Here is a 23,735-nt window from a genome sequence, read left to right as displayed (position 1 = left end):
TAATTCACTCTTCAGTCTTAAGTGTGCACTGCAACACTGATAAACACATCACATAGAGAAGATAGATAACAGTGATTAGATAAAAGCTCCACCTGACAGTTATAATCTAACTCTGCTGCATGCCAATGATGCCTTATGAGGATCCAGTGACCTCAGGTTGATCTCTGACTTTGACGTGACCCTTGCCCTCCAGTTCAGGTACCTGGCCGTTACATAAAAATCAGCTGACTGGCTCCCTCGCCGCCTCGGGAGCAAACAGCTGACCTCGACCTGACCCCACTCACCTGGGGAAAGGACACCAGATCCACACACACACACACACACACACACACACGCACGCACATACGCACACCTACTCAGCCTCGCCTGCAGCACCTTCAGCCAACAATGATGCCCTGAATGTACATTTTCTTCCTTAAAAAAAAAAAAAGGTACTGTCCCTGTAGTGCATTGCTGACATCTGTAAAAAGCTGAAACAAGCAAACAGAAGAAAGACTGCATGAAAATATTTTTCTAAAAACCCATGGTAAATCATTTAGATAATACCAGTCTTTATTAGAGTTTACAGTAGACTGACAAGAATGCTGTGAAGTTACTCAGTTTTAGAAAAGTAGCTGGTATACAAGGCTTCTTTTGCATCCATAACACAGAAAATAAACAACCACTCACTCTAATGGACACCAAGAGTTAAAATATTGCAAAGAAAATATACAACTCAAAGTTAAGCACTGGTCTTATAACAAAAAAGAATATGTCTGCATCTTATGCAGAATTACAATCAGAATATATAAAACATATTAACAGTGTATGTGCCTTATCTTAAGGTGACAAGAAAAAGAAAGTTCCTCTAGTTAGAAAGGTTGGTCTAAACATAAGAATGTGCATTAAAATGAGTTCTACAGTACTGTGCAGCACAAGAGCAGCTCCAGGTTTCAGCTGTACCAGTACGTTCTCCTCTCTGGGCTCTCACTTCAGCTCCCTCTGAATGCTGCAATGAAGAAAAAGCAATGCATGAGTTGAAGTAGGGTTGAACCTAATTGTCTAGAAGACCACAAATGTAGCATGAGCAGTAAGTTTAGCAGCAGCAGCAGCAGCAGCAGCAGTGAGTGCTCTGTCTGTGCGTCTACACATGAAGTGTTCAGACACAGTGTTGAACATAGGACACCTGTGTTTTGGAAAAGCTCACCACCCGATACACAATTACTGTGTATTGTGGCTGACTGACGATCACTATAAAATGGACACACAGCTAAAGGCTAAACACGGGAGATAACTATTGACGCGCCCATAAATTAATTCACATTCAATCCTTTGACTCAATTTATTGCTCTTTATTATCATATCACAACGCTACACAGCTGATACATTTTAATCGATGCTAACACATGCGCTAGTGCAAGGTAAAAATGCATATAAAAAGGTCTATAATGTGATGCTAAGCAGTCAACAGAAAGTTTCCCTCCCGACTCACCCTCCTTCGTGGACAAACCAGAACTGAGCACACAGAGTACATCACACAGTGACACACCCACCATCTCCCACATCACGAACACACACACACACACACACACACACACACACACACACACACACACACACACACACACACACACACACACACACACACACACACACACACACACACACACACACACACACACACACACACACACACACACACACACACAAATGGAGGAAAATAGACTTGGAAGTTTAAATAAACTCTTCAGGTCAGTGCAGAGCTGGTAAAAACAGCTACAAATATTAAAATGAGTATCTGTAGCGAAAGATGTGCAAGTAAAAAACATGTCTGTTACACAAACATGGAGTTCAAACTGCTTGTTTTTTCCAAGACGACTGTCCAAAACCCAAAGACATCAATTTGCAACTATGTATAAAAACAGAGAAAAGCAGCAAATCCTATCACTTGATAAACTGGTAGATGCACGTTTGCATTATTTTTGTTTCATAAATGATTTAATTAAGTGTTCAAATTTTGAAATTAATTTTCTGATGATCAATTTGTCAATCAACTAACTGTTTCTGCACCAGTCTTAAGACTTTAAGCTTCAAAGAGTCAAGTATCCCAACAAGGGACTACCATCAGGCTGAACCCTGTAATCTTTGTGCAAGAAAGTCCATTATCAAAACTGATTTAGGAATTCTTCTAATTCCATACTTACAACAACATTACTGTGCATGCAAGTGTTTCTTTTTCATTTCTATATTATTCTCATCATGTCAGTTTTAAGGAGATCCCAGTCTGTGACATTAACCTGTATAGGAGAAAAAGGGGGTGATGTTACCTCTTTAGATACTCGTGAACATTGTCGTGGCCGTTGTAGCGGGCCAATCCCACCAAGATGCCGGTAGCACAGCGACCCTCCTTTTTTCGACACAGGCTACAGTTACACATGTCTCGGCAGATGGGACATGACCATTCCTAGAAAAAGAAAACGCACAGGTGAATCCAATTTCTTGGTGTGATCACATATGTTGATTCTTAAGGTTTCTGTTGACTATTGTGTTGCTTATTATTTTCCCCAAAACACCAAATGTTTACAAGATCACAATTACAGCAGTTCCAATAATGACACACACACACACACACACACACACTCTTTGGTCCAAACTAAAATATCTCAACAACTATTGGACAGATTGCCATGAAACTTTATGGATATTCATTGTCTCCACAGAATTAAACCGACCAACTTTGGCACATCTCTGACTGTTCCTCTAGCACCAACATGGTTGACGTTTGTCGTTTACAATGAATTATGTTGATAACTATCAGATTACCATGAAATTTGATAGTCTTTCCAGATTCACTAAAGGATCAATTCTAGTGACTTAATTGATCCTCTGACTTTTCCTATAATGTAAACAGTAAGTCAAAAATGTATTTATTCTGTCTACCTGATGGATTATCTTTTTTTTTTTTTTTTTTTTTTTTTACAGACATTCATAGTTCCCAGAAAATGTTTTCCAGTGTCTTTTACTCTAGTGCCACCATGTGGTTGAAATTGTGTTGTTGTTTTTTTTTAAATTTTGGTTGAAAAATCTCAAGAACTATTAGATGGATGCTGTAAAGTTTGGTACGGACATTCATCGTCACCAAAGAATGCATTGTAGCTTCATCACCTGACCCTTCAAACTAGGACCAATATCAGGTCAAAATGTATGTTTGTCCGATACTTTAAGATAAAATTAGCTTTAACTGTACTTTGTGTTTAGTGCTAGTGCAAATGTTAGCATGCTAATGTGCTAAACTAAATTGGTATACTTGCTAAACACACTGTAGACTGTTCACATATTGGTAAAATTTACAGTCTTGTGTTTGGAAAATGAGCAACAACACAATCCACAAACATTACAGTATTATTTTGTTGTGTGAAATCAAGATGAACACCCATTGTTTGTGTGTGTGTGTGTGTGGGGGGGGGGGGTATTTCGTGAGGGGTGTTTGTTAATATTGTCTTTGGTGGCCTTTTACCCCTATTCTGAATCATAGTATTCTTAGATTTCCTTTTAGATATTTGCTTTTAACGCTCCTTTCTGTAGCTTTTTGTAATTAATGACAAGTCCCAAAAATAAATGAAGATAAACTACATGTCTTTTCAATTTGCTTCTAACAGTTACTTGCAATATTTACTATTTAACCAGACCGTCTTTCTTTTCTGTCTCTATTCAGTCTCAGACCTCATACTCATCTCAACTTTACCAAATCCACAGTGAGAGAATTAGAAAATTAAATGTTTAACGAGTGTGTGATAGTACTAACCGGGTCAAGCAGCACTGTGCGTACATCCTCTCCGTAGCGGTTCTTCAGACACGGCCCACAGAACTGACCTTTGCCCCCTGAACAGAAACCGCTGCGACACACTGTCTTGGTGTCCAGAGTTTTCTGTCGGCACTGGTGACAGGAGCTTCCCTGATAGAAAAAACACACACACACACACACACACAATGACGAAAACCACCACCCCAGCTAACCTGATTATAAATTATAGTACCAACAACACTGAATGGACCAACGCTTGTTGTGACTCACATTCTCTTTGTCCCAGATCTTGTCTTTGCTGCGGTACGCTATGTTGTCCAGATCTTCTTTGGTGATCTCGTCGACTGATCTCACCTCATATTGGCTCCTCCTGGAACTGTGGCTCTTCCTCTTCTTCCGCTTCTCACCAACATGTTCCTCATCCACCTGTCCAATCACAGCAGACAGACTTTAAGTACAACTGAGAAAGCAGGACCAGGTCACTGTTATGTAGCTAATATATATATTTTAGTTTAAATATGAAATTAGAATTGAGCAGAATTTGTTCTGTTTGTTGTTAATGAACACATTTCTTCACTACAGATGTTAAACCTGAAAGGACTGTTTTTTGGCCACTTTGGGACAGCAAAGCATACAAACTCAACATTAACAGACAATAAACTTCTAAAAGTTGATATGGTGAATTTGTGAGCACACAGTTGCCTGTGCAGCAGGTTAATAGCAACATTTGCACAAATCTGGAGTCGTCAGATAGTGGGAGTACTGAAAGTGAACCAAAACAGTAAAGCTTTGGGCTGTAAAAAACAAAGACATTAGCTGAAAATCTCTGCGGAGCTGAAGGGAACTGCAGTTGGGTGATGATTTTCTGATTTGTCATTACAAGCAATCCCATGCTCCCATCAAGTGGTCATGTGATCAATCATTCACATAAAAATATTAACATCTGGCTAAAATGAAAACCATTGTCAATGTGTGTAAGATATATAATTGGATTTGATTCTGAAACATAAAAACATATGCAAACATTTGGTTGCCAATTTATCAATATACCATCACAGTACTGCCCTGCAACTGTATTGACAGCACTGTTGAATGATCATTTCAACATCAATTCTCAACTCAAACTTGAATATACATGTGAGCTGTATAGCACTGCGTGGCAGTGGATGTGTTGCACGGCGTACCTCCACCAGTCTCCTGATGTCTACAGTTCTGGGGCTTCTTTGGGTGAGGGGCTCGCTCTTTTCCTCCACTGCAAAGTTCTCAGGAGGGCGGGCCTTACGGGATGGGTTCCTCCTCTCTGACCCCCTTTCTGGTTCAAATTTGCGTTTCCGTGGCGTTGCTTTGTCTGAAACGCGCTTCTTCTTCTGCATAGATAAGATCAAGACAGACCAGATCAGTTAATAAGAAAATCTCTGTAGAAAGCAGTGAACCAATCTGTTTAATCAGTTTATTTAATTAAGAGTGCTTTGTAGCGGATATTGTTACGACAAGAATTTTTTTTTTTAAAGAACAAAATACTTTTACTGGTTGTCTGACCTACACCCACAGCTCATCTTCTCAACAAGTTTTTAAAGTGGCAGTTTCAAAGATCTTTTACATAAATCAAGTCAGTTAAGTCACCATCTATCACTTAATGAGGTAAGATGATAAAAGCCCTTTTGTTTGCATTGTTATCAAACAGTATGATTATTACTCTATAACTAGGTGTTGGCGAGAACTTTTCCAGAATGCATTCCAATCGGCAGAGCCAATGCAACAGACTTGCTCTTTATTCACTTGTGTGTGTTTAAAGCTTACTCTTACTGGCCTTTTACTGGCAAAGTTTTTATTTCAAGTACAGTAACTGTGCAGAGCCCCATCCCTCACCGCTCCTCAGAGCAGAGGAGAGGAGACAAGGTAGCACCGCAAAACGCAGTAAATTATCACACTGAGCTGAAATGAAACGAGCTCACATAAATTAGGTAAACAGCATTTATGATTATAGTACATCCTCTCCTCTAATTCTGTTTAAATGAGGGCTCCTTGTGTGTGCTGCACACACAGATGATAGTGAACCAAGTGAAGTACCTGAGCTGACGACAACTATACTCATTACGTTACTGTAAGTGCAAAGCTTTGTGAGTAAAAGCCAATCAGATTTTTTTTAAATGTTATGAGCACAAAAAACCATCTGCAATTACCATTTATCACCATTCGGGGCCACCAAAGAGAACAAAACAGAGCTCTTTGAGACTGACTCTAAAATGGATCTGACACTTAACAACTGTTATTAAAACAAATAAATATGAGTTAGTATAACACTTACAGCGCAGTAATGACACATTAAGTTAATACCTGCAACTTCTACTTAAAAGGCATACATTTAACTTTCCTTGATCACAAACATGCTTGAACAAAGTTGTTGCTGAGTACAAAGAAGAAATACAGTTTGCACCATAATCTGATTACTGTACACAAAACAACAGTTTGATTAAGAAAGCAAACAGAAACAGAATAAAGGCCTTTGGTAAACAACTACAGCAAGGTTATTCATCACCGCTAAATGAATGGGTACTCCCCAGCTGTGGACATGTTTAATAGTGCGTGTTATATGTGTTTACTCACTTGAGGACTGGTGGGCAGAGTCAGGTCAGCCATGCTGCTCAGATCAGCAAACAGCTTAGCCAGCTGAAAGACAACAACATAGACGACTAATCTCATCTGACACAGGAGGGACTGAATGATGTAGATGTAACCTTTAGATTCACATTGTTATGGACAATGAGCTGAAAGAGTTAGCTCAGACTGTCCATGCAGCTAGAAAGTGTATTTAGCATCACACCAAAGGCTGTTGGGGTTCATTACCATGGCCTTATTTTCCTGGATGTTCTTGTCTCGTTTCCTTAGGCTCTGAGACAGGACGTCCTCTTTGTCTTCCTCCTGCTCCTCCTCTTCTCCCTCATCCTGCTGCTTCATCCTCTGCTTGGCTCTCTGTGAACGAGGAGTTTCTTTCGTGGCAGGCTTTTTCACATTTTTCTTTTGTGGTTCCTGTTTGGGGGTAGATAGTCTTTTGATGGGAAACCTGAGGAACAAGATAGAAATAATATCATTGCAAAATTAACATAATTAACACATTTGTCATAGAATAGTAATGTGTTTACCAAGGTCCCTTCCATTGGTTGGGAAAATACACCAGCACACAGCAAAAGGGTGAATCTATACCTAACATTGTTAATTTTTGAACACAAATTAACATAACTAAACACTGCTTTATCTATGCTAACACACTTAAAGTGCATTTAGGCATAAATGCTGCTCAAAATGAGATTATATTTATGTATAATGTGTCTGTATTGCAAAACACAGAGCAGACTTTAACCTAAGTCCAGGTATATATTTTCTAATTCACACACACACACACCTCAAGGCTACTAAAAGACTCCTCCTCTTTTGCGGGGGGGCCTCCTCACCATCAGAGTAAAAGCCTGTGTCCACATCACTGTCCTCCTCTGACTCCGCCATCTGGAGAAGTACAGAGAAAAAAAAAAAGCATGCAGGCTTGTACTTCAGCTGCATTATCACAAACATTTGCGTTCAATAATACATTCATACACTTTCTCATACCTTGGTCTTCAGTCTCTTGTTAAAGCATCCTCTGTCATGTTCCTCCTCACCATCGCTGAAACCTTCAAACTCCTCGTCACTGTCTGACTGGCTGAACAGATCTGCCAGCTCAGCAGTTATAAACTTGGACTTGAAACACGGAGCCTGCAGAAAGACAGTGTGGTCATGCGTTATCATCACAACCCAGAACTACAGGTGTGAATTCTAATGATAAATATCTAGCAGACTGACAAACAATAACCTCCTGCACACAACAGCATGAGTACACCATTTTCATAGAAATGTGTAAATTACAGCAGGGAGGATGCTACAGATATAGTGACAAAAAACTCCACACTACAGCTGCATTTTCAGGACCATTCATTGGTCAGATGATACAAGTGCTACTATATTATAATATTAAAAAGCCACTGGACCATTTCAGTTTTCACATTTTACACCAGAGGGAGCCATTCCATCACTGGACATGCTTGGTAATGAAGTGAAAGCTGTGTAAACATTGAATAAAGTTCAGCTTTCTGGGAGCTGGCTGTCTGTTTACCTGGGTAGTTACCAAGTTAAATATAAGGTGCTCTTGATTGGTTCAGACCGGTGCAATTCTCAGGGGCAGGGTGTGTGAAAATAGCAACAGTAACTGCCAAAATAAACATTTTTTCCCCAGGAGGGTGGCTTACAGTCAGAGGACGAAAAAAACAAACCAAAATGACTATAAAATGTAGTGATGAATACCAAACAATGTGTATATTAATATGGTGTCAGGATGATAAAAAATTTTTTTGTTTTTGTGTGCACTCTTACCTTTGGGCAAGACAGCATTTCTTATCGGGGGCCCAGAGTCTTTTTGACTGTCTAAAGTCTCTATTTTTATCTACTATTTTTATAATTGATTCGAATTGTTTAGACTAATTCATGGACAGGGATTTAAATTGGACCAACATAAACTCAGTGATCAAATGTAGCTTTTTCCAGCAGATGCTTAAGGTCAAGTCCTGTTCAGTGTTTTATGATTTTGAAAAGATTAAAAAGGTGAGCTCGTGCCTTTGCAGTTGTAGCCCTCAAACTCTGAGAACTTACCTCTGCATGTGAGGCTGGCCCCTACACTGCCTGTTTTTAAATCTCATCTTAAAACACATCTTTATTTCTTGGCTTTTAACTCAGTATGAGAGTAGCTTTTTTATTTCTTAAAGTTATGTTGCTTTATTATTTTACTGTCTTTTTAACTGGTATTTGTGTTTTATCTTTTTAGGTATTTAAAATTGTAAACTGTAAAGCACTTTTTTAGTTTTTATAAATAAATCTGACTTGACTATTTTCAAAGAAAAAAGTGCAAAATGCAAAGAAAAGGAAGCTGCTCCCAGCTTCGTATATTTTTATATATATTCTGGTTCCTTTAAGGTTAAGTTAGTCCTATGATAGTAAGCTGATTATCTTTGGGATGTGATTGAGACAAAGGGAAGCATTTAGGTTTCATCTCAGGCTTTGGGAGACACTGATTTTTCCTCTGAGATTGGGTAGACTGAATGACTAATAGATCAATCAATAGTATAATGATTCATGATTGATATCCCAGGTCCAACTTGTCGATACAGAAATGTTGACCTCTGACCTCTTCGGAGATGGGACGACAAAGGTTGGATCCACCTCTCCAGCTCCCTTGCCTAAACACTGAAGCCCCACTGTTTTCACTTTGAGCATTAGATGAGAGTTCAGAGATTTATCCAAAATGTAAACGATCACTTGAGCATTGAGGCAGATCACGTGCAAGCAAGCTATTATCCAGGTCAAAACAAAGACGGTCGACAAGTTATGAAAATAGTACTCAGTATATAACATTATGGCAGGATATGTAGGTCACCGAACCTAATTACTAACAACTAGTATAGTCACTTATACCGTGAATAAGTTATTAATGTATCTTTACAACTGAGCAGATTCGGGTCGGCCAAGACAGCAACGTTAGCTGTTAACAATAGTGCTCGTTTTGACTCATTGAGTTTTTTTTTTCATTATAAACACAGACAGGGAAAATGGAGTTACATTTGCAGACAATACTCAGTCGCTTACCTTTGATCTGAGTGTCATTTTAAGCTGCGTTTTACAGCAAAATCTCCGTCCAACGGAAAGTTTAGTCGTGTAAAACCCAAACGTAAAAGTGGATTTAAAAAGTAGCCGCTACAGAAGTCTGAGGATTGCAAAAGTAGGGGTGTTATCTTGGCTGGGATTATAACTACACTTGTGGTTTTTACAGTATTTGTAATTTTGGGAGTCCCTTTATGATTATCTGAAGTCAAAATATATCCCAAAGCCTGCGTCCATTTACACATTGCTTTAGTGAGGGTGTTTTTTTCTATGTTTAGGAGTGGTCTTTCTTCTGCGACCCCCCTCGCCACACTCACAATGGCACAGTCTGTTACTTCGCGCGAAAACGGTATGTGGGTGTGGTTATCCTGTGCAGACAGACTGACAGGCTGCCAGCGTCATCATTACTTTTCAGGCAATATTAATGCCCTTGACTGCATGTGTTAACCATGAGATATCAAGGAGAATAACATTATTAACCATTTAAGCAGACTTTCAGGTATAATATCCGCGAGGAGAAATATTGGACTGTAGTTCTCAAACTCTCCTACAGTTGGTCAGCAGACAAAAGAGCATCAAGCAAAATTATTAATTTTATTTTTTTGGTCCCTATAAATTATTCATAGTGCAAAAAGCAGTTAGTCTCCAGGCCCCCAAGTAACATCCTCCACTGTAGATCTCCTGATCCTTTTGCTATGAGTGGCGAACACAGCAATATGAATTATGGAAGATAGACAGAGAGAGACCGAGAGAGATAGAGAGAACACACACACAGAGAGAGAGAGAGAGAGCAAGAGAGCGAGAGAGACACTTGTCACAGCTCATGTCAGCTGGAATCAGCCCAGTTGAGACAGAGGCAGCTGTTCACATACTGCATTGCTCCCATAAATGAAGCAATTCAGGGGAACACAATTAAACGTTTCTTATAGTTTTTAGAGAAAGGTATAACTACAATGGAAGTTACAGTACATACAGAAAGTATTCAATCCCCTTCAATACTTTCTGTATGTGTGTTTAAAATATATACACATATACTGGAAAACAGTACATCCCAAAGGTTAAAATGACAATATCAATATGGTCTATGCAGAGTTGGGAAGATAATCACTTTTTGTTGCAGGTAAAAACTATTGGCCTAGAGGGGAGGCTTCTTGAAGGTAACAAAACTCATAATTATTGATGGATCAGAATATGAAATCCATGCACTGTTCCTTCATTTAATCAATGAGCAAAGAGTATGAAAATATAGAACAGAAATGTAAAAGCACTTAAACCAAAACACTCATTTAAATCTACACAAACCTGCAAGAGGATAAATATGTGGATTGAAATGTCTTTGTGCTATTATTCTTTTTTACAGTAAATGCCTTTTGTTGTAATTCTGTAAATGATACATTTTGTACTGTCAAACGGGGACAAAAAAGAAAAGAATATGGCAAAGTTGTATGAATATTCCTTTTGACCAATAACTAGAGTTACATGTATGAATGTTCAAAATTCATGAAAATAAAGGGAACTGAAAGTTTGTACACCAATTCAAAATCCCAAAGATATTTTTTATTGAACTAATGGTGTTGATAATGTGAATGTCCAACACTTACTGTACACACATGTAAAATTGTGTATTTTTATTTTTTTGTTGAGGCCAAATGCATTTGAAAAGAGCAACAAGTAGAAATGCACTAGGTTGCACTCAGCAACCATCTCAGTTGCTACGGGCAGATTATGCGAGAAACACAAACAGATGGATAAGTGTCAGAACATGTGGCATCATTCCATTTCAGATCTTTTGCATAGTTGTTGTGAACACAATGTTCAGTTCCAGCACCATTGTCTGGCTGTTCTGAAAACCAAAAGTCAAAGTCCACTGCACATCCATCAGACCACATCCATCCTCCTTCCTTCTGTGTGTCACTTAGTCCGATCCAGGTGTATCCCTCAGCATGGTCAAAGTTCTTGATCAGGGATTTCACAAAGTCCTGTTCTTCCTGACTGTGGATAGACACCAGGTTGGCTCTCTCTGACACACAGTAGAGCTCTGCATCAGCCCAGGTCATATGTGTGGCGACGTACTTGTAGCAGCGGCTGTTGAAGCTGAACCAGAATGGGGGACAGTTACCACGCTGTAGTTTCAATTCATTGTCACCTAAAGGAGACTCAGCTCCCAGAGCCAGACCAAACAAGAACAGGAACAGGAGCATGTTGTCAAATCACGAATAGGGTGTAATGTGTTGTTTGGAGCTGATCTGCACCGTGGGATGTGATCAAGAATCTCTGAGAGAGAGGGGAAAGGCTGTTTCCTTTTAAATGCTTTAGAGAGGGTGTCTGCAGTGCATTGCTGTCATTATATGATTGGTCAAGAGCACCTGCCAAACATTTTCACCCACACAGTACCACACAGAATCTGAACATTTATTTTTCTTTTTGTTTGTTTGTTTGTTCTGAAAATGTAAGTGCTTTGTATTGCATCGCGATATATGAAAAGTACTATATAAACACAAAGACAGATTTTTACAAAAAATGTCAGTTAGTTGTGTTTAAAAAATAATATTCAGATACATATGAACAATAAAAGATTTTTCTTGCTGTAATGATTCCTCCTGTTCATACTAAAGTGCTTTCAGTATAGGTGATTGGGATAGCCCTCAGTTGTTTTTTTTTGCACAATTGTATTTGAAAGTCATCAGAAGCTTATAAATCAGTAAAATCTAGTGGATATCTTCAAATCACCTTTCAACTGCACCTTTCTCTCTTTATTACTGTCATCTCACTGCCATTCAGAAGAGAAACACTGTCTGGGAAACACAAAGAGAAACGTTGTATAAAATAACTTTTGAAGATATCCACTTAATCTGACCAACGTTATATTCAGATAAACTCTGAACTATATTTTTTCACAAAATGAGGATTTTAAGACCAACTTGGAAAAATTGTGAACCTATCCTTTAATATACCAGACTAAATAAATGTCTTTACCATTTCTCCATGTGCTGCCAAGAGGTTCCAGAAAAATGTTTCTTTTCTGTGACCATGTGAATGAAAGTGTTGGTGATAGGAGGGATCAGTGTCTTTGAAAGAGAGACTTAATGCACAGACAAGGACTAAGCTGTTCATAACACGGAATTTCTGTATTAAAGTGCTTTGCTACTAAAATACTTTGGAAAATCATGAGTCCCCCTGTCGATTTCACTCATTGTGATATTGCCTTTGAGTTGAAATGATGATGAATACGTGTTGCATACACATTTTAGCTTTACCCTCATCCCACAGAGGGTAAAGGTTAAAATGACAATATCAATATGGTCTATGAAGAGTTGGGAAGATAATCACTTTTTGTTGCAGGTAAAAACTATTGGCCTCGAGGGGAGGCTTCTTGAAGGTAACAAAACTCATAATTATTGATGGATCAGAATATGAAATCCATGCACTGTTCCTTCATTTAATCAATGAGCAAAGAGTATGAAAATATAGAACAGAAATGTAAAAGCACTTAAACTAAAACACTCATTTAAATCTACACAAACATGCAAGAGGATAAATATGTGGATTGAAATGTCTTTATGCTATTATTGTTTACAGTAAATGCCTTTTGTTGTAATTCTGTAAATTATACATTTTGTACAGTCAAACTGGGACGAAAAAGAAAAGAATATGGCAAAGTTGTATGAATATTCCTTTTGACCAATAACTGGAGTTACATGTATGAATGTTTAAAATTCATGAAAATAAAGGGAACTGAACGTTTGTACACATATTCAAAATCCCAAAGATATTTTTTATTGAAATAATGGTGTTGATAATGTGAATGTCCAACACTTGTGAAATTAAGGAGAAAAAAATTGAAGGAGGTCTGCTGGTCTACTGCTTTATTGTTGATTCACAGTTATTGAACTTTGGCACTTTCAGGAGAGCTTACCTTCATTCATCTAATCACAAAAGAGTTTGAACAAGTAGTCAACTTTCATTTGACCTACAGTACCACTGGTTTTAACTGGAGTTACATGTATGAATGTATCCAGAGTTCATAAATATGAAGATTAGTGAAATGACTTTTATACACCTATAAATGAGTGTGTTTCTACACAGTCATCAGTACAATAGGTGGAAAGCCATTGGATTGAATCAGACATAACCTTCTCAGATCCTCAGGACAAACCGTGCACAAACAAAATACTGTTTAAGAAAAGGAACAATGTCATTCCATTTCAACTCATTACAGTGGTTTTGTGGGTAGTGTTTATTTCCTCCTTTCCTCCTTTTCTCCTCTGTTCCAAAAGGTAAAGTCAACTGTGGATCCATCAGATCACATTAATTTTCCTTCTTACTGGGTGTCATTGAGTCCCATTCAGGTATGTCCCTGAGTTGGTCAAAAGCATGTGTCAACCACGAGCAGTTGTATACACAGACACTGAACATAATGAAGTTATGTTTAAAAGTGGGTCTTCATCTTTACTCTACAGTACATCTATGCTTCATGACATGACTTCATGTAACATTTGATCCATATTAAATAAAGTACAATATAAAATTATTATTATTATACACTGGCAATAAAACTTTATAGTTATCAAGCAGGACTGTAAAATGAAAACAAGGAAATCAAAGAGAAGCAATAACAGATTTATTATTGATCACTATTGATTTACAGTTTTTGAACTTAGGCACTTTCAGGAGAACTCTACTGTATAATAATACTTTTATTTTTATTGCATCAAACATTTTCAGCAACACTGTTACAATGTCAGTCAAAATCCTTTAATATGTTTTATTATTGCAACAACTTAAAATAGAAAATGGAAGACAATATTGTATTATTACACATTATGAAGGCATACACAAAAGGAGTTTGTTCTGCTTATATCTACCTGAGTCCAAGGTTGTTTAGTAGCCTGAATAAAAATTGTCCCATATGTTTATAAATATGGTACATTAAAATGGTACTGTTATCCGTGGTTGCATGATCAGAGCTCAGATATTTAAGTTAATTTCAAAAGCATTAAATGTTCATTCCACCATTGAATTTACAGGATAAAACACCTGTGAATTACAGTATAAAAATAACAAAGGAAATCAAGAAAAGGAAGTCAGTAAAATGTATTACATTCTTGCCATATGCAGTCAACATAGTCATGAAATTATCAAAATCATTTTATCTCTCAAGAAGGAACCATACTGTAGATCTGTATCATTGACATAAAAGCTGGGATGGGTTTATAGGGTTAGTATGGGGTTCCTTGCTTTATGAAGGCAAAGAAATCTTTTTCATCTCTTTTGCTGTCTTCTTTGGGATATACAGTGCTTCTTAAAAAATTGTAAACCCTTTAGAATTATATCACTTATATATATATCCAATTTTACATTTTTATTTGAGAAGAAATGTATGTGAACCCTTGATTTCAATGACTAGTGTAACCCCCTTTCACAGCAATAACTTCAACCAACTGTACATCAGCTTGGAGGAATTTCAGTCTGTTCCTCCTTACAGAACGGTCTCAACTTGGGGATGTTGGTGAGATTCTTTGCATGAACTGCCTGCTTCAGGTCCTTTCAGTATTTCTATTGGATTAAGTTCAGGACTTTCCCAAACATTAACTTTTATACTCTAACCATTTCTTGGTAGAACAAAGGAGAAGGAAAGGGTTGGGAGAAGAAGAAAACTCCCTTCAGTGTTGTACATAGCATGATAGCAGCTAGTTTATTTCATACATATACAGTACTGTGCAAAAGTCTTAGGCCACCACCATCATACAAACAGAAAATACAGGAAATATGTACACAAAATTTAACATTAATTATAAAATATTATTATTAATTGAGTTTCCTTTTCATTTAGGTTAAAAAGAGCCAGGTTCCTGCTATTGCTCAAGTGTAAAGGGAGGTCTGAATACTTACACACTTCAGCCTATAGAAGCTGTTTTCTGTTTTCATACACATTTCCTGTATTTTTTGGTTGTATTCTAATAAAGAGACTGAAAAATGATTATATATGGTCATTATAGGCAGCATTGCTAAAACAACAAATCTAAAATGTCTAATTATCTAAGTGGCCTAAGACTTGTCAGAGAGGACCGTGTGTCTTCGGCCCCCATTATAAAAAAACTGGGGAAAAAATAGAAAAGAAAACAGCTTCTATTAGTTAAAGTGGCATGTATTTAGTGTGACCTCCCCTTACACTTGAGCAATAGCAGGAACCTGGCTTTCTTAAACCTAAATGGAATTGAACCTTAATTAATAATAATAATTAATGTTAAATCTTGTGTACATAGTTCCTGTATTTTCTGTTTGAATGATGGTGGTGGCCTTAGACTTTTGCACAGTACTGTATGTCTACGGTTTATTTAACAGCTGAGTAAACATAGTGGTGTACTGGTACAGACTGTTGCTGCACACTTTATCACTTTCATGTCACGTCCAGTATTTGGTTCTTTCCCTTTCCGGTTTGTGTCATTTGTAAATTTATTTCGGGACCTGTAAAGTGTTTCGCTTCTTGTTAATTTGTTTTCTAAAATGTAAACTTGTTTAGGGACTGGTAAAAGTGTTTTGCTAATGTGGTTTTGTTTTATGACACGTAAAAATGTTTTCCAAAATGTAAATGTGTCTTTGTTTAGAATACTTGATGGACAATGACTTAAACTGGACAAACAAACTCTGTGATCAAATGTAGCTTTTCCCAGCTGAGGCTCTTGTTAAAGGTCAAGTCCTGTTTATTGTTTTATTATTTTGAAAAGGTTAAACATGCTTTTATCTCATCCTGCCACACCAAACAGGTGAGCTGCAGGCGCGGAGGTGATCAAGTTAGAGTGCATGCCACGTAAGCACCCGACCCCAGGTTCGAATCCTGGCCGGAGGTCCTATGCTGCATGTCACACCCCCCTCTCTCTCCCATGTTTCCTGTCTGTCTACTGCTAAATAAAGGCGTCTATGCCAAAAGAAATGTGTGAGCTCCAACCTCTCTCTGATCAAGGTTGAGCTTTCAGGTGAGATTGTGCCTTTGCAGTTGCAACCCTCGAACTCTGGGGTGACTTGCCTGTGCATGTGAGGCTGGCCCCTACAATACCTGTTTTTAAAACACATCTTTATTTCTTGGCTTTTAACTCAGTATGAGAGTTGCCTTTTTATTTCTTAAAGTTATGTTTCTTTATTATTTTTATTGTCTTTTAATCTGGTCTTTGAGTTATATTGTGTTGTTTTGTGCTGTTGCTTTTTTGGTATTTAAATTGCAAAGCAAGATTGTAGCTTTTAAATATAATTCATAAATAAATCTGACTTGACAATGTTTTAAAGAAAACGTGCAAAAAAGTGTAATCTGCTCCCAGCTTCGTATATTTGAATATATTTTCTGGTTCCTTTAAAGGTTAAGTTAGTCCTATGATAGTAAACTGATTATCTTTGGGATGTGATTGAGACAAAAGGAAGCATTTAAGTTGCATCTCAGGCTTTGGGAGACACTGATCGAGATTTTTCCCCTTCTGAGATTGTGCAGACTGAATGACTAATAGATCAATCAATAGTCTGATGATTCATGCACTGATTGATATCCCAGGTCCAACATGTTGACACAGAAATGTTGACCTCTGACCTCTCCGGAGATGGGACGACACAGGTTGGATCCACCTCTCCAGCTCCCTTGCCTAAACACTGAAGCCCCACTGTTTTCACTTTGAGCATTGAGGCAGATCACGTGCAAGCAAGCTATTATCCAGGTCAAAACAAAGACGGTTGACAAGTTATGAAAATAGTACTCAGTATATAACATTATGGCAGGATATGTAGGTCACCGAATCTAATTACTAACAACTAGTATAGTCACTTTAACCGTGAAGAAGTTATTAATGTATCTTTACAACTGAGCAGATTCGGGTCGGCCAAGACAGCAACGTTAGCTGTTAACAATAGTGCTCGTTTTGACTCATTGAGTTTACTCAGTCGCTTACCTTTGATCTGAGTGTCATTTTAAGCTGCGTTTTACAGCAAAAACTCCGTCCAAGGGAAAGTTTAGTCGTGTAAAACCCAAATGAGTGGAGTTGGATTTAAAAATTAGCCGCTACAGAAGTCTGATGATTGCAAGTAGGGGTGTTGTCGTGGACTGAACACTTGCGTTTCTTACACTAATTGTAATTCTGGGAGTTCCTTTATGATTCTATTAAGTCAAAATATATCCAAAAGCTTGCGTTCATTTTCACATTGCTTTAGTTAGTTTAGTTTAGTTGTCTTTCTCCTGCGTACCCCCCTCGCCACACTCATAACGATACAGTCCGTTCTTTAGTGCAATATTAATGCCCTTGACTGCATGTGTTAACCGTGAGATGTATTAAGGAGAATTAACAGTAGCAAAAATTTAAACAGACTTTCAGGTATAAGATCTGCGAGGAAGTTCTGCAGGGGAAATATTAGACTGTAGTTCTCAAACTCTCGTGATCTGCAAGTAGTCAGCAGACAAAGGAATATCAAGCCAAATTATTCATTTTATTTAATTTTTTTCGGTCCTTGTAAATTATTCATAGTGCTTACTTGTTTTCTACTCATTGTGAAAATAAAGATTTGTCCCCACAAATTTGCAAAGTCACAAAGATTTTATTGAACTAATGGTTCAATGGGATGTCCAACATTAGTGAAATTAAGAGACAGAGAAATAACTTGTTTACACACATGTACAATTGCATATTTTTATTTTTTGTGGAGGCCAAATGCATTTCAACAGAGCAACAAGTGGAAAATCAAAAGGTTGCACTGAGCAACCATCTCACTTGCTATGGACAGTCTAGGCGAGATGCACAAACAGACGGATATTTAAGACCACACTGGACATCACTCCATTCGTGAGCAGTTGAATATTTGTTGATAGCACAGTGTTCATAACCTTTATAATTGTCTGGCTGGTGTGCACGCCAATGACTAAAGTCCAGTGCAGAGCCATCAGACCATATCCATCTGCCTTCTTTGTACAGATCATGAAATCCGATCCAGACGCCTGGCTCAGAATAGTCATAGTTCTTGATCAGGGATTTGACAAACTTCTCTTCTGCCATACTGTGGATAGACACCAGGTTGGCCTTCTGTGACCTACAGTGGAACTCTGCATCAGCCCAGGTCACACTTGTGGCGACGTACTTGTAGCAGCGGCTGTTGAAGCTGTACCAGAACATTGGGCAGTTTCCACGCTGTAGCTTCAATGGATGGTCACCTGAAGGGTTAGGGGTAGACCCAGTCCCCAGAGCCAGACCAAACAAGAAGAGGAACAGGCAGAGCATGTTGGAGTCTCTCTGTCACAGGAGCAGGATGAGAGGTTGATCTGTTAGTCGGAGCTGATCTGCGCTGTTGGAAGTGATCAAGAATGTTGTAGACAAGTGAAAGGCTGCTTCCTTTTATATGCTTCAGAGAGGCTGTCTGCACTGTTGATGTGATATCATTGGTCAAAAGCACACCCACACTGAACATAATGAAGTTCAGTTAAAAAGTGGGTCTTCATCTTTGCTCTATAGGACATACCCTTCATGACCCAATTTAACATGTAACCCACATTATATAAAGTACAATATAAAATTATTATCAAATGGCAATAAAATGTTATAGTCTAATGACACTGAGAGCTAATTATTAACCATGACTCTAAAATGAAAACAAAGAGAAGCAATAACAAATTTATGATTGATCACTATTTATTATAGTTGTTGCACTTTAGTATTATGGATCATTAGATATCTGTTTTTCAATATATTTTTATCTTTATTGCATCAATGCTCAACAACTTTATAATAGTGTCAATCAATTATATAAAAGAAAAGGGATGACAGAACATGGGTGAGTGAAGATCACATTGTACACATATTTATACAATATCTCACCATTACATTACAGGCAAATCCACATCTGCTGTCTATTACAAAGAAATGATGGAATCCAATGTAACTTTTTATATTTGGTCTGAGTCACTTAGATCACTGACCTGTTGATTACAAAGAAGGTACCAACTTCTACTGTCATGACATTAGGATGTCATTGTATTTCAGTGTAATGAGACTATGGCTTATTTAACCTCTTTCTCATTTTTTTCTCCAGAATATATTGTATCAGAACTGAATTAAAATAAATTGATTGTAGGCTTCTATTCTTTGTGTTTGTCCATGCTGTTATTACCCAAATTATATTTGTCATGTATTAGGTTAATTAAGTTTACATTGTCAAATGAAAACAACATTATTTATCGGTGGCTGGAGGGCAATAAAAAAAAAACAATTTCAGCGTGTATTAAAATGAAACCCTTTATTATATTTGATTTTTAATTTCCCTTTTATTTTAAAAGGTGCCATCTTAAACCTTCACACAAACCATATGTCTATTATGCAACCATTACACAATAATAATCATTTGATAGAAGATATTTTCAATTGTCAAATAGCTTACAGCCCAAAGTATATAAACAACAAACAAGCAACAACTTTAACAATGGTTTGAAAATATAATAACAAAAAAAAAGGTTGTGAATGACACATGGCTCCCTTCCCCGTGGCTCCTATTACAGAGCATTTGCACCTGAATAAACAGTTAAAGGAATCATATTTATTTTTATTTCTTTGAGTTTTAACCTGTTTTATTTAATGACAATAATTGGAACAGAACTTTTTTTTTTTTTTAATGGGGTGATTATTACTGCATACTGTGTGCCCTAAACAGTCTTGGTGTGTGGATCGAAAGAACATAATGTTATTCATTTGTGATGCTCTTAGCCCCCAGTACCAGTCATTCCATTTTAGTAAGACCATTAACAACCTTAAACTAGAGACCTAGGGCATTCAGGGGTGTATGTATTTTCTTGCTAAACTGAGTAGATCGTTTTGCTCAGGGAGTAGGGGTTTCTGTGTGGTCTTAAATGGTTACATTTAGCACCAAATGATATTAATCCAGGAATTGCTGAAACAATTTATGATATAAAATGATGAATTTTACTAAGAACCACATTCTTAAAAAGTGTTGTTGTTGTACTTTTATGTATTTCACAGAAAAAAATGTCATTTGAAAAAGAAATGCCCAAAAGACTGCACTACCCACTGAAGAAGATGATATGAACCAGACTTTGGCTCACTCAAGGATGACCAAAACGGTACCATTCCAGAGCGGAATATACGAGCTGGTCACATGCCTGAGTGGAATCTTATATCCCTTTAAAACCGAAAAACATCATAACCAACTTACAATAAATGCGACATTTAGCCTAAATTTCAACCAGCATGTGTTGCGTTAGGAGCAGGCATATGAACTCAGAAAAGCAATCATGGTTAAGACTTAAATTTGATAGAGTGCGATGGCCCTGCATTGTAAATGAGTGATCCATTCGGTGCAAACAAAGGTATGTTTGAAGATAGATAGATAGATAGATAGATATACTTTTATTGATCCCAAGCCGGGAAATGACAGTGCAGCAGCAGCATTACACACAGTGACGATAACAACATATCGATAAGAATATAATGAACAAACTATACATAATAAAATAGCAAAATAGCAATAGCAAATAAAATAAAATAAATAAAATGTAATGGACAAAAGTATATACAACTAATTGACAGTGTTGATTTTAGTGGAAAGTAGAATAATGTGCGATGTGTAACTGTGTGTAGAAAATAAAGTGCATAGTGACTGTAAGTTATGACCAGAGTTGTTCAGCTGTTATTATACAGTGTGATGGCATATGGCAGGAAAGAGTTCTTATATCCCTTCAACAGCGGAGTACATCGGTGAACATAAGCAAATGTTCACAAACAGTTTCGCCTTTAGTTCTTGTTGGCATGTGATCTCATACGTCATACATAAGATGCAGTGTTTTGTTGCACATGTGTGAATAAACCAGGTGTTGTGCCGTATTAAGCACCCCTGCCGTGAGATGCACCCCCCGCGGGAGCGCACACAAACCACTCAATTGTTCGGAAAGTGAAGCAATTCACCTTAATATCGCAAACAAATGCAGGGGAAAATACTAATTTACGATTTTAATTAAATATTTAAAATATCTCTAAGTAGACAAATATTGTTGTAAATGTGCAAAAAAGTGACTCTCAAAAATTCACACCAGTTTTTTAAACATTGTTTGAAGCTAAATGTGACAAAATGTTGCTGTTATTTTCAGCGTGAGCCGCTTTACAAACGGCACCCCATAAACAACATCGGTTACTTACAGTCTTTAAAACTCTTCTAAAGAGTGTAAATAACCGATGTTCTTCTCAACACAAAATCAGATAATAACAAATGCAAAAAAACTACTTTTTGTATGTTCTGTGGAAATATACCCCAGCCATAATTACAAAATTAATTAAAAGTATTTCTTTGAGCAAGTTTAATGTATTTGACTTGGCATTTCACAAGGCTAAATATAATCCCAGTTTTTCTTGCAAGTCATAGGTTCAAAAGTATGTGCTTTTAATTGGGTTACCTGTATATAAGCTACTCATATAGGTCGAAACAATAGCCTTCTGATCCAGAATATCACCTATAATGAAAATGTAATGTGGTCTATATGCCTATAGACTGATAGACAAGTCAAAACCTCTGTGTGTTTCTCACCATTAAAGGACATGTTCTCTCCATTAAATACTCTTGTTTTTAAGATATTAAATATTTTTCTTGCTGCTTTATAACATAAAATACAATAGATAGTATAGAATAGAATAGTTAAAAACCACACTTGGTTAAAAGCTGATTGGATGAGCTCTGTTGATCTCCAGTGATTCAGACATTACTGTCAGTCAGTGAAAGCACCTTACAATGTTCTCTAAGTCTTCCAATTCTCTGAGTTGGTCAACCACAAGCAGTTGTACACACCCAGACTGAACATAATGAAGTTCTCTTTAAAAGTGGGTCTTCATCTTTGCTCTACAGGACATCTATTCTTCATGACCCAATGTAACATTTGATCCATATTATATAAAGTACAATATAAAATTATTATTATACACTGGAACAAAAACTTTATAGTCTAATGACACTGAGTGCATGATTACTGCCTGGGTAGTTATCAAGCAGGACTGTAAAATGAAAACAAGGAAATCAAAGAGAAGCAATAACAGATTTATTATTGATCATTATTCATTTACAGTTTTTGAATATTGGCACTTTCAGGAGAACTCTACTGCAATAATAATCATATTTTTATAGCATTAAAAATGCTCAGCAACACTGTTACAATATACTCAGATGAAGTGGATATCTTCAAAAGGTCTTTTGCACAAAGTTTCTCTTTGGGTTTCCCCAGACAGTGTTTCTCTTTTGAATGGCAGTGAGAGGACAATAATAAAAACAGAAAGATCTGCAGAAAAAGGTGATTTTATCCACTTGACTTTACTAACTTTGATACGACCTTCTGGTAACTTTCAAAAACAATTTTGCAAAAAAAAAAACTGAGGGCTATCCCCATCACTTACAGTGAAAGCACTTTAAAATAAACTTGTAACTTGCAATCAAATAATTTGTCAAATAGTGTAAAATATTGGCTTTTTACTCTTTTAATAATGCATTATTTTGTTTACGGTTCCCTCTTGGCTTTGCGGCCTCTCTGCAGCTCTTTCTCATTTGCGCTTCTGATTTCTTGTTTGCAGTTTTGGCACAAACCTGTCAGGGACACTCTGCTGAAAAAGCCTGCACACCCGAGAGGTTTGTGCCAAAACTGCAAACAAAAAATGACATTTAAGAAGTTTTGTTTGTTTCATTTGGCACAAATCTGATTCCATAAGTTTCTACTCTGTGGCCTGTTTATACACTACCATCTCTTTGTTGGATACTTCAAATACATTGGCTTGGCAACATTTCGATGCAATGCCTGCACTTTAGGTGGCCTAGTGACATTACTGAAAACCTATGGCGCGGGTTTGCATATGCAGTATTTTGGGAGGATTACATTTGTATACAATCCTGCTACATTGCGCCTTTTTATTTACTTATGGCGTTACATTCATTAAGAGGCAGGTAGGTTAACTTGTCCCAGGTCTGCTGGCGCTCTGATATCCTTCCGCAACCACTCAACTCTGTTTAAAACAGGTTGTGAACGCTGGTATGAGGCCAGTACATGACAGGACCGGACAGGCACTGAGCTGATAGCAAGTGTGTATGTTGTGTTAATGATAAAATGTGTAACATACTGTATATCGTGCTTGCTGCTGCAATGTCATGGACAACAACTCTCACCCTCTGCATCTAAGACTGTGAGGGCCTTAAGCAGCTCCTTCAGTGACAGATTAATACACCCCAAGTGGAAGAAGGATGGCTTCTGCAGGTC

At 37.4% G+C, this 23,735-nt stretch overlaps 3 protein-coding genes across 3 annotated transcripts; all 3 read right to left on the bottom strand.

Annotated features, from left to right (window-relative positions):
- Positions 1-595: 595 nt before the first annotated feature.
- cdca7b (cell division cycle associated 7b) lies at positions 596-9,530 on the bottom strand. The gene is made up of 10 exons (XM_053334414.1): positions 9,455-9,530; positions 7,391-7,534; positions 7,188-7,288; positions 6,632-6,848; positions 6,392-6,454; positions 4,969-5,151; positions 4,055-4,210; positions 3,785-3,934; positions 2,307-2,443; positions 596-988 (listed from the first exon to the last, which is right to left on the bottom strand). The coding sequence occupies exons 1-10, from the start codon at positions 9,470-9,472 to the stop codon at positions 967-969; spliced, it is 1,191 nt and encodes a 396-aa protein (XP_053190389.1). The 5' UTR covers positions 9,473-9,530; the 3' UTR covers positions 596-966.
- A 1,631-nt stretch (positions 9,531-11,161) lies between these two features.
- On the bottom strand, positions 11,162-11,733 carry LOC128374162 (lactose-binding lectin l-2-like). The gene has a single exon (XM_053334431.1). The coding sequence runs from the start codon at positions 11,668-11,670 to the stop codon at positions 11,182-11,184; it is 489 nt and encodes a 162-aa protein (XP_053190406.1). The 5' UTR covers positions 11,671-11,733; the 3' UTR covers positions 11,162-11,181.
- Positions 11,734-18,219: 6,486 nt separating this feature from the next.
- On the bottom strand, positions 18,220-18,790 carry LOC128374158 (ladderlectin-like). Its single transcript, XM_053334426.1, has one exon. The coding sequence runs from the start codon at positions 18,718-18,720 to the stop codon at positions 18,220-18,222; it is 501 nt and encodes a 166-aa protein (XP_053190401.1). The 5' UTR covers positions 18,721-18,790.
- Between the last annotated feature and the right edge of the window lie 4,945 nt (positions 18,791-23,735).

Source organism: Scomber japonicus, chromosome 15 (genome assembly GCF_027409825.1).
Source record: "Scomber japonicus isolate fScoJap1 chromosome 15, fScoJap1.pri, whole genome shotgun sequence".
Taxonomy (NCBI): domain Eukaryota; kingdom Metazoa; phylum Chordata; class Actinopteri; order Scombriformes; family Scombridae; genus Scomber; species Scomber japonicus.
Note: the sequence above shows the minus strand (reverse complement) of the source record. Positions and strands in the feature narration are given on the sequence as shown.